This window comes from Trichosurus vulpecula, chromosome 7 (genome assembly GCF_011100635.1).
Source record: "Trichosurus vulpecula isolate mTriVul1 chromosome 7, mTriVul1.pri, whole genome shotgun sequence".
In the NCBI taxonomy this organism is placed as follows: Eukaryota; Metazoa; Chordata; class Mammalia; order Diprotodontia; family Phalangeridae; genus Trichosurus; species Trichosurus vulpecula.
In genome coordinates this window covers 9496477-9515586 of record NC_050579.1, presented here as the reverse complement: position 1 = coordinate 9515586, position 19110 = coordinate 9496477, and the positions used below count along the sequence as shown (strand labels likewise).

At 54.0% G+C, this 19110-nt stretch overlaps 1 protein-coding gene across 1 annotated transcript; it reads right to left on the bottom strand.

Moving 5' to 3' along the window:
• Positions 1-5867: 5867 nt before the first annotated feature.
• On the bottom strand, positions 5868-19052 carry PRMT2 (protein arginine methyltransferase 2). The gene is given in 12 exon segments (XM_036769287.1): positions 5868-7332; positions 8083-8172; positions 8175-8254; positions 9163-9299; positions 9519-9648; positions 11149-11324; positions 11587-11751; positions 12511-12672; positions 12818-13000; positions 13978-14085; positions 15773-15875; positions 18994-19052. Coding segments are annotated over 11 exon segments (1395 nt in total). The 5' UTR covers positions 15860-15875; positions 18994-19052; the 3' UTR covers positions 5868-7255.
• Positions 19053-19110: the final 58 nt, after the last annotated feature.

Genomic DNA, 19110 nt, shown 5'->3' with positions numbered 1-19110 from the left:
ATACAACACCTAATACAAGAGGAAGGCAAAATCAGTTGGTGGGAGGAACACCAGCCGCTGAGGGAGTCAGGAAAGGTGAGCTGAGCATTGAAGGAAAAGAAGGTGCTTGAAGAGGCTGGGTGGAGGTAAGGAGGGAGGGTATCCCAGGCATGGGGCACAGCCGGTGCAAAGGCCCAGACATGGGAGATACATTGGGATGAGGAGTGGTAAGAAGACCAGTTTCTCTAGAAACGAAGATTGAAAATACCTTAGAGCCAGGTTTTGAAGCGCAATACATGCAAACCAGGAGTTTGAGTTTGACCCTCTAGGATCCGCAGGGAGTTGATAGAGTCGGAGGCTGACCAAAAATCCCAGCAAATTAAGAGTCTTATCGTTCTGAGTACTTGAAACCAACCTTGTCAACTCCTTCATTTGCCTCTGAGGGTAAACTGAGGAACTCCACGATTTATAACCTACCCTCATCTCCCCCACTTTTCTCCCAAAAGGAGGAGGCTCAGATTCTGAACACACTAAATATTTGAAGATTAATATCATTAATTTATACTACTAATAATTACTATTAACATCTCACAACTCACAAATATTCATGCCTTTTGCATTAATGTGCATGGACCGGCATAGGGAGGGTACCTAGGGGAGAGAGACAGGGACACAACCAAGTTTTTCCTACTTGAAAGTTTTGCGCAGAGTTGGGCTCTTCACCTCCTTTGTGTCTGGCTTTGGCAAGCTGGTAAAGCCCTTCTCAGAATCATGTTCTCAAATGCATAAAATCAAACACACAGGATCACAGAGGAAGAATGAGATAGTTATCAAAATATTTCAATAGCAACGAGTACTCGGACCCCCAGCCCAGAACTGGGGCAGGCCTGAGGGCGCCTGCAAACGGAGCAGGACAGTAATAATAATCAGGTTTCTCTAGGTGTTGTGGTCACACACTGAGCGCCTTCACAAAGCCACCCCATTTGGCCCTTCCAACAATGCTGTGAGGGTGCGGGATATGGCGGAGGCGAGGAGGCCCACTTTACAGATGAGAAGATCGAAGCTACCTGGGACTGCAGACTTAAGATGGGTGACTGCTCCTGTTCCCCATCCCTCTTAAACCCGAGGGAGCAGGAGAGGGACTCCCCAAGCCTGGAAGAAGCAGCCCGGCCCCACCCAGGGAGGTAAGCTTCCTTCACAGGACTGCCTTTCCTCCGAGTCTCCTGAGTCCCCATGGATCCTTCCAGGGCCATGGGATTCTAGAGTGAGAGCTGAGAAGGATCTCAGACACCATTTAGTCCAACTGTGGCCATGGGCAAACCTGTGCTGGCCTGTTTCCTCATCTGTACAATGAAGGGGCTGGCCTATATGATGATGCCACAAACCCTCTCATCTTACAAGTAAGGAAATGGAGGGGGGAGGCATTTGTGGAGGTGCAACTAGACCCGATTATTAATAATGTCTAGCGTTTATGTGAAAGGGGCTAGGTGGCCCAGTGGATAGAGCGTGGGGCCTGGAGTCAGGAAGACCTGAGTTCAAGTCCGGCCTCAGATACTTACTTACTAGCTGTGCCACCCTGGGCAAGTCACTTAATCCTGTTTGACTCAGTTTCTCATCTGTCAAATGAGCTGGAGAAAGAAATGGCAAACTACTCCAGTATCTGCTGAGAAAACCCCAAGTGGGGTCATGAAAAGTTGGACACCAATGAAATGATTGAACAAGGTCTGCAAAGAGCTTTACATCCATTATCTATCACCCCATTTGGCCCCAGGGAAAAGAACTAGAAGCAGCAGATGCTAGGAAAAAATGCCTCCTAAATGGAGCTGCCTGCAAAGGGTAGGGAGCTCCCCATCCTTGGAGGCCTCCAAGCAGGGGCAGTGCCCAGGTCAAGGCTGCCCATGCAGATCCAGAGGCCCTTCTGGCTCTGAGGTGCACCCGGGTTCTTTCTCCTGTGAGCTTCAGGTTGGAGGCATCCATCAATGCATACTTAATGCCCTGGGAGAATTTTCGGCTAGATATTCCTAGTTAGCCATGATGGCATTTTAAATTTAAAGGCTCACTTTCACATGCCCTTCCCCATTCTAGAACTAAGTGGATAACACCTCCTTGTGTTCTAAACAAAGGCCTGTAGGCTCTTTGTATATCCCACAGGAGAGCGTGGCCAAACAAAGGAAGCTATTTCCTTCCATCTGTAGGAGGAAGGGTTCATTTTCATTCAGGCTCTCAAACAGAGTCTTACTATGTCTGAGCTGCTTCTCTTAACGTCATGTGGCCCAGCTGGGCCTCTGCCTGGACTTTGAGATCCCAGGGGTTGGTACCTTTGATATCGATGATAAAGTCAAAGTGGTTGGCTTTTCTGCGGGAGCTGCAGCTGAGACAGGTTTGATCTGATTTGCAAATAGCTCACACTTTTCCAGTAATACCTGGGCTTCCCTGGATTCATGAACAGGAGAATGGGACTCTGACTCCGGTCCACTGATGCCCTGTTCCCTGACCTTTAGCTGCTGTCCCACCAAGGGAGGCAGTCAGAGGTCTGCCTGGTCGCTTTTGATGGCCTGGGTGACTAGGGAAGTCATAGCCTTTCAGGGCCTTGGCATCCTCACCTAAGGAAGCTGGACCAGGTGATCCCCCACAATCCTGTGAAAGCTCTTCTGGGCACTCCAGGCCAGGCAGCCAAGCATCCCACCTAGGTGCAGAAGCCAGAGTGAGGAATGGCCGGATTCCTATATAGTGATGCCTGCTCCAGGCTTATGACACCTTAGTGTTGAGGGAGATGAAGTCCAGGAACCCCAAGACTGGAGTTCCCAGATGGGGTTACTGAGGGGGAGTGCCCCTCAAGGACCCGAATAATGGAGAGGGTCAGGGCCATCTGGAATGAATTCACGATCTCAAGCATTCTTTAAGTCAAGGTGGCAAAGATTTGTTACACTTTACAGCAGGCAAGAGTACTTAGGGAACCTTCAACCTTACAGGGGCACAAGGAAAGTTTAAATATGAGATTTGGGGGTGAAATATGTCAATTAGGTGTTTTGGGGTGGGATTAGGGAGTGGTTAAGGGGTGGTCAGTTCTTAAAGGAATATGCACTTTTTGTATCTACTGCATAGGTATCTTACTCAGAGTTCACTAGGAAATAGCCCAAGGGGGGCCACCTGGGGGTGTGGTTTTGACTGTGAAAGGTCACTAAGTCAACCAAAGGTCAGGGCTGACTAGAAACATCCAGGTTGCTTCATTTGACTATATCTAGGATACACATCAGGAAGGTCAGTAAGTAGTAAATATTGTTATGTCCCAGTGCACAGCCAACTAGCATGTACACAGGGAGTCGGACCAATAAATTCTTTTTTTTTTCTTTATTTATTTTTAGTTTACCACACACGGTTCTACATAGTTTTGAGTTCCAGATTTTCTCCCCTCCCTCCCCCCTCCCTCCCCAAGACGGCATGGAATCTCATATAACTGTCATGTATAACTTCGCATTGAATTAATTTATGCACTAGTCAAGTCGTGGAGAAGAATTTTGACCAATGGAATGAATCATGAGAAAGAAGAAACAGAACCAAAAAAAAAAAAAACCAACCCAAAAAAACAAAAGAGAAGCAAAAAAAAGGCGATCATGTAGTGCACCTCGATCTGTATTCAAACTTCACAGTTCTTTCTCTGGATGAAGATCGCATTCTCCATCGTGAGTCCCCTGGAGTTGTCCTTGCCCCTTAGGTTGCTGAGAAGAGCGCAGTATGTCAGGGTTGGACCAATAAATTCTATAGCTGCAGCTGGCCACAGTATCAGGAGGAGAGGCAAGTGTTTGGCTAAGGCATGCTGCCCTTGAACTTGAGAGGAACTGCTAGGGCCAATGCTTTGAAGCTAGGGAGAGATTTGATTTTAGAACTGGATGTGATTTGGAATTGTGGTCCAGGCACAGGCACCCAAGCATCTCATGATTAGAAGGGTGTTCTGTGGGGATAGGCAGGGCCCAAGGCCTTGCTTTTTTACTGATGGCCTCTGTAACTCCTTGGAGATCACTACTGGTGTCCCAAAGTTGGGGTCTCTCCTAGGCTGTTAATGGACTGATGCAGTGGTAGGATTCAAAGAAATTAACCAGTTCTCCACTGAACCAGAACCAAGTTGAGACGCCAAAGGCCCTGCCCCCGCTAACAACTGGTTTCCAGGCCCCAACCCCACTAACAACCAGTTCATCAAACTCAACCTAAAATTAGGTACGGGTTCTATTGAACTGGTGTTAACCAGCTGAATCCCACCACTGGCATCTAGTCTTGGCCAAAATCCTCTGAGCCTCAAGGTGCTGGTGACTCTTAAGACTCTGACAGATGCTGCCAGTCTGGAAAGGCCACACTGCCCATCACAAGTTCAGTTATGGGCAGGGTGGCTGCAGGCTGGGGCCCTTGGCCAGACTAACCATGGGGGGGGGGCGGGGCATGAATTCTTTAGCCATGGCAACTCTCAAAGTCCATCTAAGAAATGGTTGTGAGTCTGCAATCTGGGTCACCTGTGGAGGGGGGAACTGAAGGAGAGGTGGTCAGCCAACTAATTGGTCAGTATTTGGGTGTCTGCTTTGCACCAGGCACTGCTCTGGTGATGAGGATACAGACAGTGGGATGACCCCTGCTCCCAAGGAGTAGGCATTCTAACAGGGCAGGTAACATGTACATATGAAAGATGAAATATACAGCATAAATGTAGGGTTAATAAACACAAATCACTAAGTACAAAGGAAGTTGGGGCAGAGGGGAGAACCCTAGGAGTGGGGGAGGGACATCAGGAGAAGCTTCAGGCCAAACGCTGGGCCCAACCTAAGAACCACATCCTCCCCACTGGGAAGCATCCTTGGCCTTCTTGGCACCTCCTCACATGGCCAGCAACCTGGATTTTGGGGCTCATGGGCACCCAAGGGCCATGCCTTGCCAAGGCAGGGGATGGCAGATGACAGCCCCCGAGATTCGTCCTGCCAAAGCCCTGCCCTGTGGCCCTATAGAAGGCCTGAGACTCCCAAAGGGGTCCCAGATCTCGCCCATTCAGCTGCTTATCCTTGGCAGCAGGGACCCCTTGTCTCTGAGCATGACAGGAGGGGGTGTGCCCCATGAGCTCTGGGGCAAAAGGGACTCCTCTGGAGATGTGGGGAGCTTGGCCAGCTGAAGGATGACCCTGCCTCCAGGCCTCAAGAGGGAAGGGCTGAGCCAGGGAGTGAGAGGGGGAAGGGCAGCTCCTTCCACCAGGTGTTTTCTCTCCTTCTCTGGGTGGGGCTAGGGTCTCCTGGGCTGTTGGGCAGCCCTGAAGTCATGCCCAGGGGCCAAGGAAAGGCCATGAGGAGTCTGATTGTTAAAGGGCTATATGTCCAACTTACACAAGCAATTTGATGGGTCTTTGTGTCCTATGAACATTCACATGTTTGCTAGTCCCCACTGGAGTCCTGCTGTCCACTGTCCAAACACTCTCTGGAGCCCTGACCCTTCACTGAGCCTGGGGGCTCTGGCTTGTTGCCACCAGATCCATGAGGCCCTACCAGAGGAAATCAAGTTGCATTTGCGGACAAAGGACAGTGTTGCACAGTGGTTAGCGTGTGTAGGAAGATCTAGGCTTGAATCCCACCTGTGATATTTCCTAACTGGTGACCTTGGGCAAGTCTGTTCATTTTTCTGAGCCCCAATGAACTTGGGAGTTTAACGTAAACTGGAATGATCCCTGGAGTCCACTGGCCCCCTTGTGGGGGGGGGGTTGTGAGAGTCAGATAATGTCCACTGAGTGGAGAGCTGACCAACACCGAAGCACCATGGAAAACCAGCTCTTGGCACCGCTAAAACCTCACAAGGGTTCTATAGATTTTAAATAAACAGACGCCCACTTTGCAAACCTGTCAAAAATAAATACTGATTTTATTGTCTTCCAAATTAGAGGACAGCTTTGGTTAGATGCCTTGTGGTATCTGGTATGGCTTGTTTCAAAAGGGATGTTCTAAGCCCACGTGCGGGGGAGAGCAATCTCTGCCCTTCTTTTTAGTGCACAGAAGGAGAAAAGTTGGTCATGATGCCATGGACAGCTCAAAAGTCCTGTTTCCAGAATCACACAGAGATTCAGAGTTTAACAAACAACTTAAAATGAATACTTCCCCCAACAGAGCGGTTTTCAAAAGAATGCCAACTGCTGACGGCCGAGTAAAAGACTGCCTGGGATCACTGCTAGGAAGATGCAGGAAAAATAGCCACGCAAACACCATCCCCGCCCAAACCAAGGCAACTCCCTGGGATTGTCCGGCAAACTGGCATACAGCAAAGTGGCAAAGAAGCCAAGAGGCGAGGGGATGCGGGCAGCCAGGTACTGGCACAGCGTTGGTGGAGCCTTAGACTGTGTATGCTGGGCTTCCATCGGGAGGCCCAGGTCAGAATCGCATGGCAGTCCATAGCCTGGGCCAGGGATACTAAGCCTGGGTTTGAGCTCCCAGGAAATCAAGGACAGGAGCACAGGCCCAGCACTGCCCACAACATCCAAGCAGCCCTTTGGGTCAGCAGAGACCTGGAGACAAAGCAGGTGCCCATGGAGCCCATGGCGTGGAAGGTCACAGCACGTTACTGTGCCGTAAGGGATGAGGCGTGGGCAAGCTCCAAGAATCATGGGAGGGCTGATGGCTGGAACCACGCACACAGAGGAAGCTGGTCCCTGAAAAGTGGGCGAGGACTGAGCCGTGGACAAAGCGAAGATGCCCTGAGAACGAAGGGACTGTTTGTGGCCATGGAATGACCAGGAGACAGGAAGGGCTTCTCCCCTCCCTCCACACCCCCCGCATGACGGTCAGATAAATTCGTCCTCGGCACGTCTCCGCTAGAGCTGTGTGTGACGAGTGGCTTGACATCGTGAGCTTGGAAGAGGCTTTGGCTCCTAGGACATCATGCTGCAGAGAAAGTCTCTGGAAGACTGAGGCCTGAGAAGTTCAGCATCGAGGAGAGTCATGAAATGGAGCTGAAGGACTCTCAAGGAAGAGGCTGGAGGACCCCGGCCCAACTCTCGGAGAAAGGGCTTTGGTCTGCGAGGCACAAGCAGGACGGTGTGGTGGCAGGCAGCCTTTGGGTCCTCCTGCTCGCTCTGCCACTCCCTGCATGAGCCAGGACAAGCCCATTTGCCTTCATGGGCCTCAGTGCCCTCATTTGTACAATGGGGCTTCCCCCACCTGTACAATGTTCTGAGGGGCCTCCCAGCCTTTGGTGCTGTGCCTTTCATATTTCAGTTTAGCTGCCAGGGAGGAGGGCAGGGGCCCAGCCACACCCCTCACGGCCATTGTCCCCCCTGCCGGCCTGGGCCTTCTGCAGGCCTCATCTCCAGATCGGGAAGGTTTTTTCTCCAACCTGAAACAAAGCGGGGAAAATGGATGAACCCCAACATTCCCGATTTCCGTTTCTTGAGCTCTCAGTGATGTCTCCTCACAGTAATGCAGCGTTTAGCAATAAGGGGCTGCTCTTCCACACCATCCACGAAGCACACCCCTCCCTTTCAACACAAAACAACCAGATGCCAGCCTCATGACTGGCCCACAACCTCTGCACGGTGGTTCTTCCTTCTGCTTTAGGCCCCAGCTCAGAGGAAGCCAATCCTCCTTTCTGTGATTTCTCTGAGACCTCAAGTCTACACCTGGAGAAGAGGGCTTTGCTAAGCATCCACTCTGTAAGCTGGCCGGAAGGATGGCCAACACTTTGGCCAGGTCTGGTTTTATTTTACACTTGCAACTGCTGACTTTTCATAGTTAAGGAGCCACAGTAAGAAATAACAGCAGTCACAGGCTGCGTTCAGGTTTTCTACAAGAGAGGCTGGGGGAGACGAATCCTCTGCCTAAACCCCACACCTGCTGGAGTCCCCAGGGAAAAGACCCCCTGGATGGCACAGCCCCACACAAGCTGAACGGATGGATCGGCCCATGCCTGGATGGACCCACTGTAGCCTTTGCGCTACTAAACCTCCTGGGGGTCTCTATCTGGCGTCAGTGAGGCTCTGGGGATACCCCCTCTTCTCTGTCACCCAGAACCCACATCAGAGGCAGAAGCTGGGTGCCAACCACAGGCAGCCATGTCTGCCACTGAAGGGCCGTCCCTCTCTGGTACCTTTGGAGAGGTGGGGTCTTGTTTGGAGGTGATGGTCCAGCTCAGGGTGACAGACATATGCCTCCTCCACACCGGGTTTCTCTGCAGCACGATGGAGCCAGTAACCACGTCTCCGGCATGGACGGCCAAAGGCTCATCCAGCATAAATAAGGTCTGTTTCCAATGCGTTGTGCTGTGGGCAAAGGCATCACCAAATAAGGACCCCTCCCACTCTAGAATAACCGGCTGAACCCTGGGGTGAGTCAAGCCACCTAAACTCCCTGGGCCTCAGTGGTCTGATCTGTAAAAGGGAGACTGGAGGAGAGCCCTCCTCCAGTACCTTCTGCTCCCCAAATCCTAGGATACAATGAGAATTCCTCAAGAGCCTGGGCTCAGAGAGATAAGCTTGAGGACAGGGTTGGTTGGGGACACAGGGTCTCCAAACGGCTAAGGAACAGCAGGAAGTCCCGACCCTGCTGGCAGCTGGGACCAACACGCTCTGGTGAAGGGAGTTTCTTTATCTGGGATTCCCCATAGGCCTGGCACCAAACCCATTTCTGTCGGTTTACACACAGGAGGGAAGGAGCTGGCCAGGTGGTTCTGCTGCTGGTGACTGGCCTCTTGCCTGTAGCGTACGGTCTGGGAGCTGCTCGGACACTGAGAAAGCACGCACTTGCTCAGGGTCACACAGGCAGGTCTGCTGAAGGCAAGACTTGGACCCTCTTTGTAATCTTTTAAAATCCCATTTGTAACCTCCCCTCTCCTGCCAAGGGCCTGATATACAGCAGATGCTTAATGTGTGCTTCTAATTATTTTAATATGCTATAGTTCTATCCTGTTTCCTTAGTTTTCAAAATCAACATTTCTATCTTAAACCAAAGCCTCCAAGTTCTCCGTTCCTTTTTCCTTAGTTATCCCCAAACTGCTTCTGAATCAAACTCCCTGACCAAAGCCAACAGGCTAACAAAAAGAAAGCAAACAGGATCATGCCATGGTGATGCCACGTGGCCTGCTTTCCCTGCTGGTTCGCTCACTGCTATCTCCCCACAGACCCTGGCCAAGGGCCCAGGGTGGCCAGCAGTCACTGCCCCAAACACTTACGGGTCCGAGGGGCCTGTGCTCAGCACCAGCTGCGGTCTGTCTTCTCCCACATTCTGGAACTCAACACTGAACCAGGCAGAAAACCCATGCAGAGTCCCAGACCTCTGAATACAGAAGCAGAGCTCGCCTTTCATCTTCTGGGGGGCAGAGAATAGAAGGGGGGGCGGTCTGGAGCCACACAGCCTGAAGCAAGTGAAGAGGCGCAGCCCACCTCGCCTCTGCAGGAAGGGGGGGTGGGGCTTCCTGCATATGCGTCAGGGGTTCTGGACTGGGTGAACTGCTCAGACAAGGGCTGACTATGCCAGAGGAACAGCTGCAGGGGACTCTGAGACCAAGGCCGGGCACCCCTCTCTCACCTCAAGGTCAGGGATCTGCATGGTTTTCATGTCCAACTGGAAGACAGGATGTGGGTCAGAAAGACATTCTTCGGGCTCCAAAATATGATTGTACTTGGGCTTGGCAAAAAATTCCTCGATGGCCAAAGATCTGGTCAAGGAGGAATAAAGGGCCGGAATCAGGGCCTGTGATGGCCATGGTCCCCAGCTCCAGCAAGCATCCCCTCCCTTCCTCTCCCGGGGCTCCAGGGCACACGCAAACCAGAGAGAAACCACTGCTCAAACACCTCCTAGTTCCCTCTTTCACTTCATTTGACCACCTCTGCAGTTAAGAAGCCCCCTGTCAGAGTCGGCGCTTTGCTGCTCTGTCCCTCTTACACCGGGACATGGGGGGAACAGGTACAGTCCATGCGCTTGGTGCTCCAAGAGCTGGGAGGCTTCGTAAGCAGTCACAGCGATCAGCTGGGCCCGTGGATGATGCCCAGAGAGTGTGCTCACGGCCCTGCTCTTTGGGGTCTCCTCCTCCCTCATCATTTCTCCCTGTCTGTTCCCATACAAGGACAGGAGTGGGCTCCACAGACAGAGACACACTCCCACTCGTGACCACAAACTTTTACTGAACACCTACACGTTGAAAGCTCTCACTGCCTCAAAGAGGGGCGAGGAAAGGAGTGCAGACGGACCAGGGTGCATCTCATAGTCCAAATATGGGCCCTGGCCTGACAGGCTAAACACCTCAGATATAGGCTGAGCTGCAACGGACACCCCCAAATGTGTCCCTACCCAAGGGAAAAGAATCACGGCAACAACCCCAGGAGGACAGAAGCCTTCTGATCCACAGGAGACAGGATGGACGGGGTGACTGGTTCAGCCCCACCCCCAAAGAAGGGAGCATGAGAGAGCCCTGAATGATGATGATGATGGGAGGGGGAGAAAAGAGGGAAGAGAGAGAAAAGGGGGGAGGGAGAGAGAAAGTTGGGGAGGGGAAGGGTGGGGAGAGGGGGAGGGGGGGAGAGAGAGAGAGAGTGAACCTTATATGAGATGTGGATGGAAGTTGAGGGATACATAAGGAAACACAGAGTAGAAGTAAGGATGAAGGGAGAGATGTTAATGACCCTATGGAAAACCTCTGAAGGCTGATGTGGTGAAACTGGAGACCAGCCACCCATCCCTCCACATGAAGACCCCCCCACTCTAGAGCTGGGAAGGGGCTCACTGGCCACCCTCTTACAGGCCTGAGCTTGCAGCCCAGAGCAGAGCACTGATTTGCTCCAGGTCACACAGGAGTAACAGGAGCAGGATTTGAACCCAGGTCTGCTGCCTCTTTCCCCTGGACCAGGCGGTTCCTGTTTACAAGAACACACAAAACCATTCCAGGCAGCTCCTTCTCTCCCCAGCAGGGATGAGCCATTCCAGCAGTTGCCTGGCCCCAACGATGCCTTCATCCCCTGGCTGGGGTTTCGTGCCAGGCTACCTGGTGGCCCCTGTGCCAGCTCCCCCATCTCAGTGCATGCTCTCGGGCTCAGCCAGCTCTCAAACACAGCAAGCTGACTGTGTGCGTCTTCCACCAGGTTATTAAGAGCCCTGGCTGTCAGAGCCCTCTCAGCAGGCCTGGCTGGCTTCAAAGGGAGCTCATTTTGGGGCCACTCACTTTAAAGAGCTGAGGTCAAACTCATAGGCGTTGTCCCAGAAGAGGACTTTGTGGTCATAGTCCTTCTCAGCACTGCAAGGGGCGAGATGGATTGCAGCCGTGGTCGGCCAAATGACTCCATCAGGGGAAAGCCACTTGTCCCGTGCATATAGCACAGACTCAATCATGAACTCAAACTACAGAGAGAAGAAAAAAGTAAGGCAGTAAGCGCTGACCTGACGCTTCTGCTCCACGGTCAGTCACCCTGGCCCCTTTCCTGGTCCCTGGGTGGCAGCTGTGTCCAAGCTGCCTCTGGCCAGGCAGGGCCTGAGCTAGCTTGAGCCCACCTCCCACTGGCTCCTCTGAGGCTCATCATGGAGCCTCAATCGAGCAGGTGCTGCTCCTGAGGAGGGTGAGGCCTGCGCCACTCCCTGCAGTTAGTCCTGAGCCACTCCTCACCAACAGACACGTGCCCATCCACTCAGACACCAGCACATCCACTTTCCCTGGCAGGGCCACGTCCTCCACCTTCTGCTGGAAGACAGTGATTTTGTCTGCAAAGCCATTGCGCAATACCAGCTGCTCAGTGTGTTGGGCTATCTCACTGGCCTCCACGGCATAGACCTGTGGACATGGAGAAACGCACCCTCACCGCTTGGCTGGCACCCGGCATGTGAGTGCCAACACTCCTACTCAGGTCTTCCACCTCATCCATGGGCTGTGTATGAGACCCAGAGCAGGACCCAGCAGGCCCAGGCTACCCCTGCTGCTCCCCCTGGGCCGCATCATCCCTAATGATTGAGGATACTTGGCTGCCAGTAACTGTGTGTGACCACAAGGAGGCAAGCCCTGGCACCACAGCTATCACACTGCCTACCTCCATGGGTTTTTGCAAGATAACATAGTGGGACAAGAGCTGGTCCTGGGTGTGCATCTTGTCTCTGTTTGCTAACACTGAGACCCTGGGCAAAGCTCTAAACTTCCTGGAGGTCTGTAAGATCACGGGGCCAGAGCAGAAGGCCTGCTCACTCTCAATCTTCTGACCCCAGCATGTGGGAAGGACCTCAGCAGCCCGTTCCAACCCCGGTGTGAGGTGCTCTGATGGAGGAGACACCGGGGACCAAGGGAAGAGAGTGCTTTGGCATCCAGGCTTGCCTCGGGCCTCCGCACACAGGCTGCATGACTCCAGATCATTACTCAGTGCCCCAGGTGATGCTCCACTAAGACTATCAAGCAGCAGATGAGTGGCCTATTTACACCTGAAGATGAAGCTCCCCAGCTGGGAGGTCAGGGACCCTCGTGCCTAGGTCAGGGCCTCATATCCAGCAGCAGGTGTGGGTAACCAAACTCCCTCCTCCCAGAGACAAGGCTCTGCCCACTTACTGCTCTGGGCCGTGCGTGATGGGCACAGAAGAGACTGAGGATACCGGTGCCACATCCAACGTCCAAAATCACTTTGTCTTCCAGAAATTCTCTGTGCTGCAGGATCACCTGGTGGTATACAGCTGTCCTGGGCTGGTCTGACAACATTTCCAAGTGGAGTTTCTAAAGGAAAAGGGTGCCCACATTAATGCTGGCCAGCTGAGGTAGCTGCAAATGCCATCCACCTGTGACCAGTGTGGGGCAGGGAGCTTCTTCAGGAGGTAGGAAAACAGTGAAAAGAGAGATTTTCCCCACAAAGATGTGTTACCAGGGTTCCATAGCTGCCAAAATATTCCTCGTCTTGCCACGTGTCTTCAGGCTCCGGGTCTTCCAAGCTCTCCCTCACGTAGCTGGCAGGGATGTACCCGCAGCAGCCCTCCTGCTCACCCCACCACCACTCGGCCGTCACCCGTCTCAGCACGAGCAGCTTCTCTCCCTTGCAGAAACTGAGCTGGAAGACAAGAGGCAGGAAGGAAGTCCCATAAGGCCAGAAATTGCCCGATGGAGCCTCTGAAGAAAATTGCCAAGGCATTCCCTCCCTGGAGCGGGGCTTGTTTGTGAGCTTGGACAAAGAGACCCCATCCTTGCTGGCATCTGTCTGTGGCCATCTTAAGTGGATATTAAGGTTGATGTCTTGGGGGCCAGAATGGCATCAAAGGGGGCTAGGACCCACTGCCGTGGCCGTTACCCCCAGGGCTGCAGGCTCAGAACTGTGAAAGATGCAGAGCAGGCCACCCCATGAACCATGAGCATTGGCTTTCAACGATGGCTCCTATCAACCTCAGAAAGCTGGACAATTCCCACCTAGGGCTGCCCACTCAAGAGCTGGTGAGGAGACAGGAGCAAGTCTGGCCCCTCAAGACTCTGAGCATGTCCTCCGTTCCAGGCCTTGATTCCTCCAGGAGAGTCAGGCCTCCCTCCTGAGGCCTGTGGGACCTTCTGCGTGCTCCCCCTACTCTGTTCTGCTCGTCAGTTGGGGTCACCAAGAAGTGCCAATGTTTAACCAGTTCAACCCATTAAAGAGAGGACCCTTCCAGAAGGGGAGCCAGGAGAGGGATAAACAGGACACAAGACCTTAGTGTGTGCACGTGTGCACTGTCCTAGGTTAAATCATGATTAGCTTCTGTTCATGGCCTAAAATCTAAAGACTGGCCCCTTGCAGCCATTCTGGGTCAAGCTCACAAGGAAACCGAGGGTGACTCCTGCCTGTCTCTGCTCCAGGTCCCTCCCGCACCCCCCACAGTCCCAGCAGGTGACCCCCCCAGTCCCCACAGTCCCATTGGAGGGCGTCCCCACTACCTCTTCAGGATGGCACGGCTTTCAGCTACTTCAGCCATAAGTCCTGTCCTGTCCTGCACATCAGAATCTGTGCCCAAGGAAGTGTCAGGAAACCAGGCTGATGTCACACCTGGGCTCACCCATCATTACCTGTGTCTCATCCGTTGCTGTGTAGTTTTCGATGGCCACAAGCTCCTCGGGCTCTGAATTCTTTTTTGCGGGGTCTTCATCATTCTGTTCTTTGGCTTCTCCTGCTTTCTGCACAAAACCGAGACAATATGATGGGGGCTGAGATAGAATGTCTGGGCAAATATTTCATCCCCTTGTGTATTCCAATAAAGGCTTGCTATGAGCATCCAGGTGGTGCTTAATAAACTCTTGTAAGTGACTGGCACCTGCTCAGGGTCACGCCCCACTCCCCCACCAGCACAGCTCGTGAACAAGGGCTTGCAAGCAGGAGCAGCTGCCACCATTCCCGGATGCCTCTTAATGTGTCTTGTGGGGAAGACTGGTTGCTTCCCCTGCAGAGCCTTCTGGCCAAGGGGGCTCCTGCATGGGGCTCAGATGGCAGCAGGCTAGGTGCTAGGATTGCCACCAACAGGCTTCCATTTGCCTTGAGGGAGCCCAAGGCCTCTGCTTCGCCTCCACTGGTGACCAGGCTGACTGTCACAGGATGCGATGGACGCGGACAGTCTGCTTGCTGTAACCCTGTGAGCTGATCACATGGTCTGGTTCACTCTGAGCTAAAAGGCCGCCAGGGGGTCTATCTTCTGGGACTTTGGTTGGCTTTAATCAATCCTCTGACCCGGAGGCTCCTGCTCCTACCAACCCTGGTCAGCCTCATTGGCATCCTCACAACATGATGCGGTCACCGATGTGGGTGGGCACAGACGGGTTCTAGCTCTCAGGCTTCCTTGTGCTGCTCCCCCTCTGCAACCTTGCCTTCTCTCCCACCTCCTTCCTGCCCACCTCTGTTCAAGGGCCACTGGGAGGCAGCCTTGCCTTGACCACTGCCTCCCTCTTCCAAATACCAACTCAGCCCCAGCCTGCCCGCCCAGCTAGCCATGAGATTGGGGGAAAGGCCTCCCAAGATGCACTCTCATAGACGTGTATCTTGGCTGACATCGATCTGACTGCATCCTTATTCTGGTCCCAAATGACTCGCCCCAGGAATGCAGGCCACGATGCATCCAAATGCCAACACAGTGTTATGGCCGAACGCTGGACTCCAGTCCCTCCTCCTGACACTGGCCATGTGGCCTTGGCTACTCTCATCTTCTCGTCTGTGAAATGGGGACAGTAAGGGCACCCCCCTGAGACCTTGTATGGAAGACTCTTTGCAAACCTCAGAACACTGCAGACACATTAGCAATCATCGTTATTATCATCACAGCTCTGAATCGGGGGTCCCTGCGTCGACGCTTAGTTTTGGCACGTGGAATCCCTTACCCAAGGAGCCGAGAAAGCATTTTTGGTAAAGCAAAGCAAACAGAAATCCTCCCTCTCCAACTGATCTTTTTGGGACATGGGGGTCAAGCCGGCCTTTCACGTAATCTTTAGGCTTAAATGAAGGTAGGTGCGCACACCCTCCACAAGTGAGTGTGCAAACACAACAAGCTCGAGCTGTTTGGGTCTGTCTCTCTGTTTCTGCATACAGACACAGGAGGTCATCAGTGTGGCTTCCCCCAGCCCCTCGGTGGTCACTGCCCACTTCCTAGGGACAGGCCTAACGGGGTCTGTCTGCAAAGCCTTTCTGGCATGGTAGGCCCTGACAGAGCTGGTGCCCCATGGGCACCATGACTCTTGGGGCCCGGGGCCATCCTGCCTTTCAAGCCCCCACAGAGGCTTGAAAGCCTCTGACGTGACCACTGGGGGTTAAGTCTCAGGGCTGGGAAGGGCTGCCTCTCTTCTCATCTGTCCCCAAACATCCAAGCTCCCAAATTACCTGGGCCTCCCTGGGGCCAGCGCTGTGGGGAGAGGCCAGGGCTCTCTGAGGGTCTGTGCCGTTGGGGTCTTCCTCTTCTTGTTTCATCTTCTTTCGGTTTCTACTGTTAAAAGAGAGAAAACGCAATGATGGTTAATTAGACTTATCACCATTCTTAAGTCTGTCCTAAGCCCTACACCAAATGAATCCAAAACAGCCCCCACAAAGCAAAGCAATGGAAAAGTGGACCTGCACTTGCTTCTCTTCAAGGAGAGCTAAAGGCAGCTTAAAATGCGTGTCACATCTTGGATCCTGCTGGCCTGTCATTGCTGGGGCACCCTTCTGGTACAGCTGCTAGGTACCCAGGGCCACGTGAGGGCTGAATCAGGGCCGGGGGAGTGGGCGGCTGCGTGGTCAGCAGCACTGAGGACCCAGGCAATTTTGACCCTGCTTCTGTTTCCTCTGTCACAGAGAATGAATGGACGACCTTTGCACTGGGGATGACAGAACAAAGATGGCTGGTGGGGAAGGGGTGGCCAAGAAGAGAGTGCCCTGCTGCCCGGGGGAGCTCAAACCCCTTGGCCCAGATGAACCACGCCTGCTGGTGCTGAAGGAACCAGGAGAGGTGACTGCTAGGTCACTCTTGGGTGCACTTTGGAGAGGGGCCGTGGACGACAGGAGGACAAAGACCGGGGAAGAGACCAGGGTGAGGATCTTCATCTTTTGTGTGTCCTGGACTCCTTGGGCAGGCCTGGGGAAGCCCATGGCCCCTTCCCAGAATCAGAAGACACTCAGGGTTACGAAAGAAAGCAACTGTACTGAAACATGGCTAACCAAACAGAAAACCAAACAAAGCCAAGCTCATGACTCCAACTAAAAACCCACAGACTAGAGTCCAGTAGATCTGTCATCCGTAGCACTAGGAAGGTAGTCAGCGAGTGCCCAGACCAGGTGTGGTGCTCACAAGAGACAGCAGAGTGGAAGTGGATGCCTGGGGGACCCCAGCCATGTGTGTCTCTGCGTGGAGGCTGGAGGGCTGCCTTCCAGGCCTCCTTTTTGGATTCCAAGTTGGGCTTGGGGCTGCTGGGCTCCCCTTTCTACTGTGATGCCGGAAGACCACTTTCAGAGCTCTTTGATGAAGCCAACTCCTCCCGGTTTGCAGGTACAGACCCTGATCCTGGGGACTGGACCAGAGTCACACGACTCATTCATCAGGGCAGGGCTGGGGCTTGAACCAGCGTATCTCCATTCTGCCCCCCATTCTCTGTCCCATCTACTCAGACGCTTTCTCATAAAGGCTTCCTGTGTGGATGCTCCCTGGACACTCCCTCCAGCGCTACAGACAGATCAGGCTTCTAGAACCTTCCTGGAGCAGCCGGTCAGGCCACCTGGCAGGGGAGGAGGGCCTTGTGTCCATGGCTCAGACAGGCTGCTCAATCCGGGCAGCCCTGGATAGACGGTTAAGCCTCATAAATCAGCATTTCAGACAACCTGTTTGCAAGCATCGTGGGCAGTCAGCAGAGAGGCGGCCTCTTCCTTAGCCACTTGTCCAGGCCTCTGGGGATGAGTTTTATGCACGTGTCCACTGATGGGGAAGTGACTGAGGTCAGCTCCAGCAGAGCACGGTGGGGTTTTTCAGAGACCCAGAGGGTCATCACTCATCAATCCTGGTTCTTGAGGCGGGAGCCGCACGATAGCGCTGAGAAATCAGTGAAGAGTGAAGCAAGGAGCCGCTTCTTCTGGGGCGGCCGGGAAGGCGGACGGCAATCCACCACTGACCCACCAAGAGTATTCCCAGACACCGATCCTTAGGGCAGCTTCACAAGCTAAACATCGCTCGGAGTCAAGGAGACGGCTGTTCACATCCGCAGTCCCTGACACAAAAAGAACACCGTGTGTGGGGGGAAATGTCTCCTCTTCTCTAGAAGAGCTAGATAAAGCTCAAGAATAGGCTCTTCCTAAGGAAGGGGGTGGGGGCTCCGTAATTCCTGGTGCCATGGGGGGTGGGAAGGGACACTAAGGCAAGGTCAGTGAGGGGCTAACCCAGGAGCCGTGCTGAAGTCGCCTCTGCGGGTCACTGGGGACCCGGGGCCTTTGTCCGCTTCTCCCACAGAGGTCAAGGTGGCCCCCGAGGCTGTGGATGACCCATCCTTCATAGGGATGGTCTGGGGAAGTTCCACTTGAAGGAGGGCTTTGCCAAAGAATGATCCGTGGCCAGCATTCTTGGTCCAACAAACATCGGTTAAGCGTGAGAGGCAAGGGTCCTATAAGAGCGGATGAGGGTCTGTGCAGAGTAGGGGCAGGGTGAGTGGAGAGGACCCAGGAGAGAGATGCTGGGCTGGCGGACTCTGCCTGACCACCACCGATGACCCACCTAGACTTGGGAGGCAGCATGGTGCAGTGGAAGAGGTGCTGGTCTGTTTGGGGTCCTAGTCCTGGGTTTGAATCCTGCCTCTCCCAGGACCTCTGTCACTTTAGGGGAGGCTCTCTGGGCATCAGTCACCCCATCTGCAAAGCAGGGGCTGGTATAGACCCCTTTGGGACGCTGTCCTCCACAGCTCGGGGTCTGAGTCCAGTGCTCGGGGGTCAGGCTTCAAGGGCACACAGAAGGGCGGGCAGGAGGGGGGCTACTGCTGTAGAGTCCCCAGCCCCGGGTCATCCAGTGACAGACTGGGAAACTGAGGCAGAGAGGGGTGGGGGTCTCAGCGATCCATTGCTGACTCCACCATCATCATTCTCCCGCCCACCGGGAAATGCGTGGCCAAATCAAGACCCCATCCTTTTGATACCCACCCAGCCCTCCCTGCCTCTGCCCCCCTCCCCCTTCAGCCTCCTCTGCGGGATCTTCCCCAATGAGACTATAAGCTGCGGGAGGGCAGGGCCTCCTTCTGGGGAATTGCACTGTATGCAGTAGGTGCTTCATAAATGTTTATCGCGCTGTAGCCATCCACCGACATTTATGCAGCGCCTATTGTGTACCGGGCCCATAGGCGTGGGTCACCGGCCCCACCCCCGTGTTTAATAAACGGGGAAACAGAGGCAGCCAGGGCGGGGCCGGGGGTCTCGGAGGAAAGCCGGCGCGCCCCCTTCCCCCCACCCCTGCGCATTTGACAAGTGAGCAAACTGAGGCAGCCCCAGCCGCCCCGCCCCAGACTTCCGCCCTCTCTCCAGACCCGCTCCTGTCACGGGTGGGGAAAATGAAGTAGCGCAGGCAGCCCCCTCCTCCCATGTCCGCATCTTACCAGGAAGAGAAGGAGGCAACTGCAGGGACGGCCTCGGCCAGGGAGTCTGAGCCCCAGGGGCTAGTGCGCAGGCGCGGGCCGGTCAGGGGCGGGGCCTCGGGGAGACTCCACCCCCGC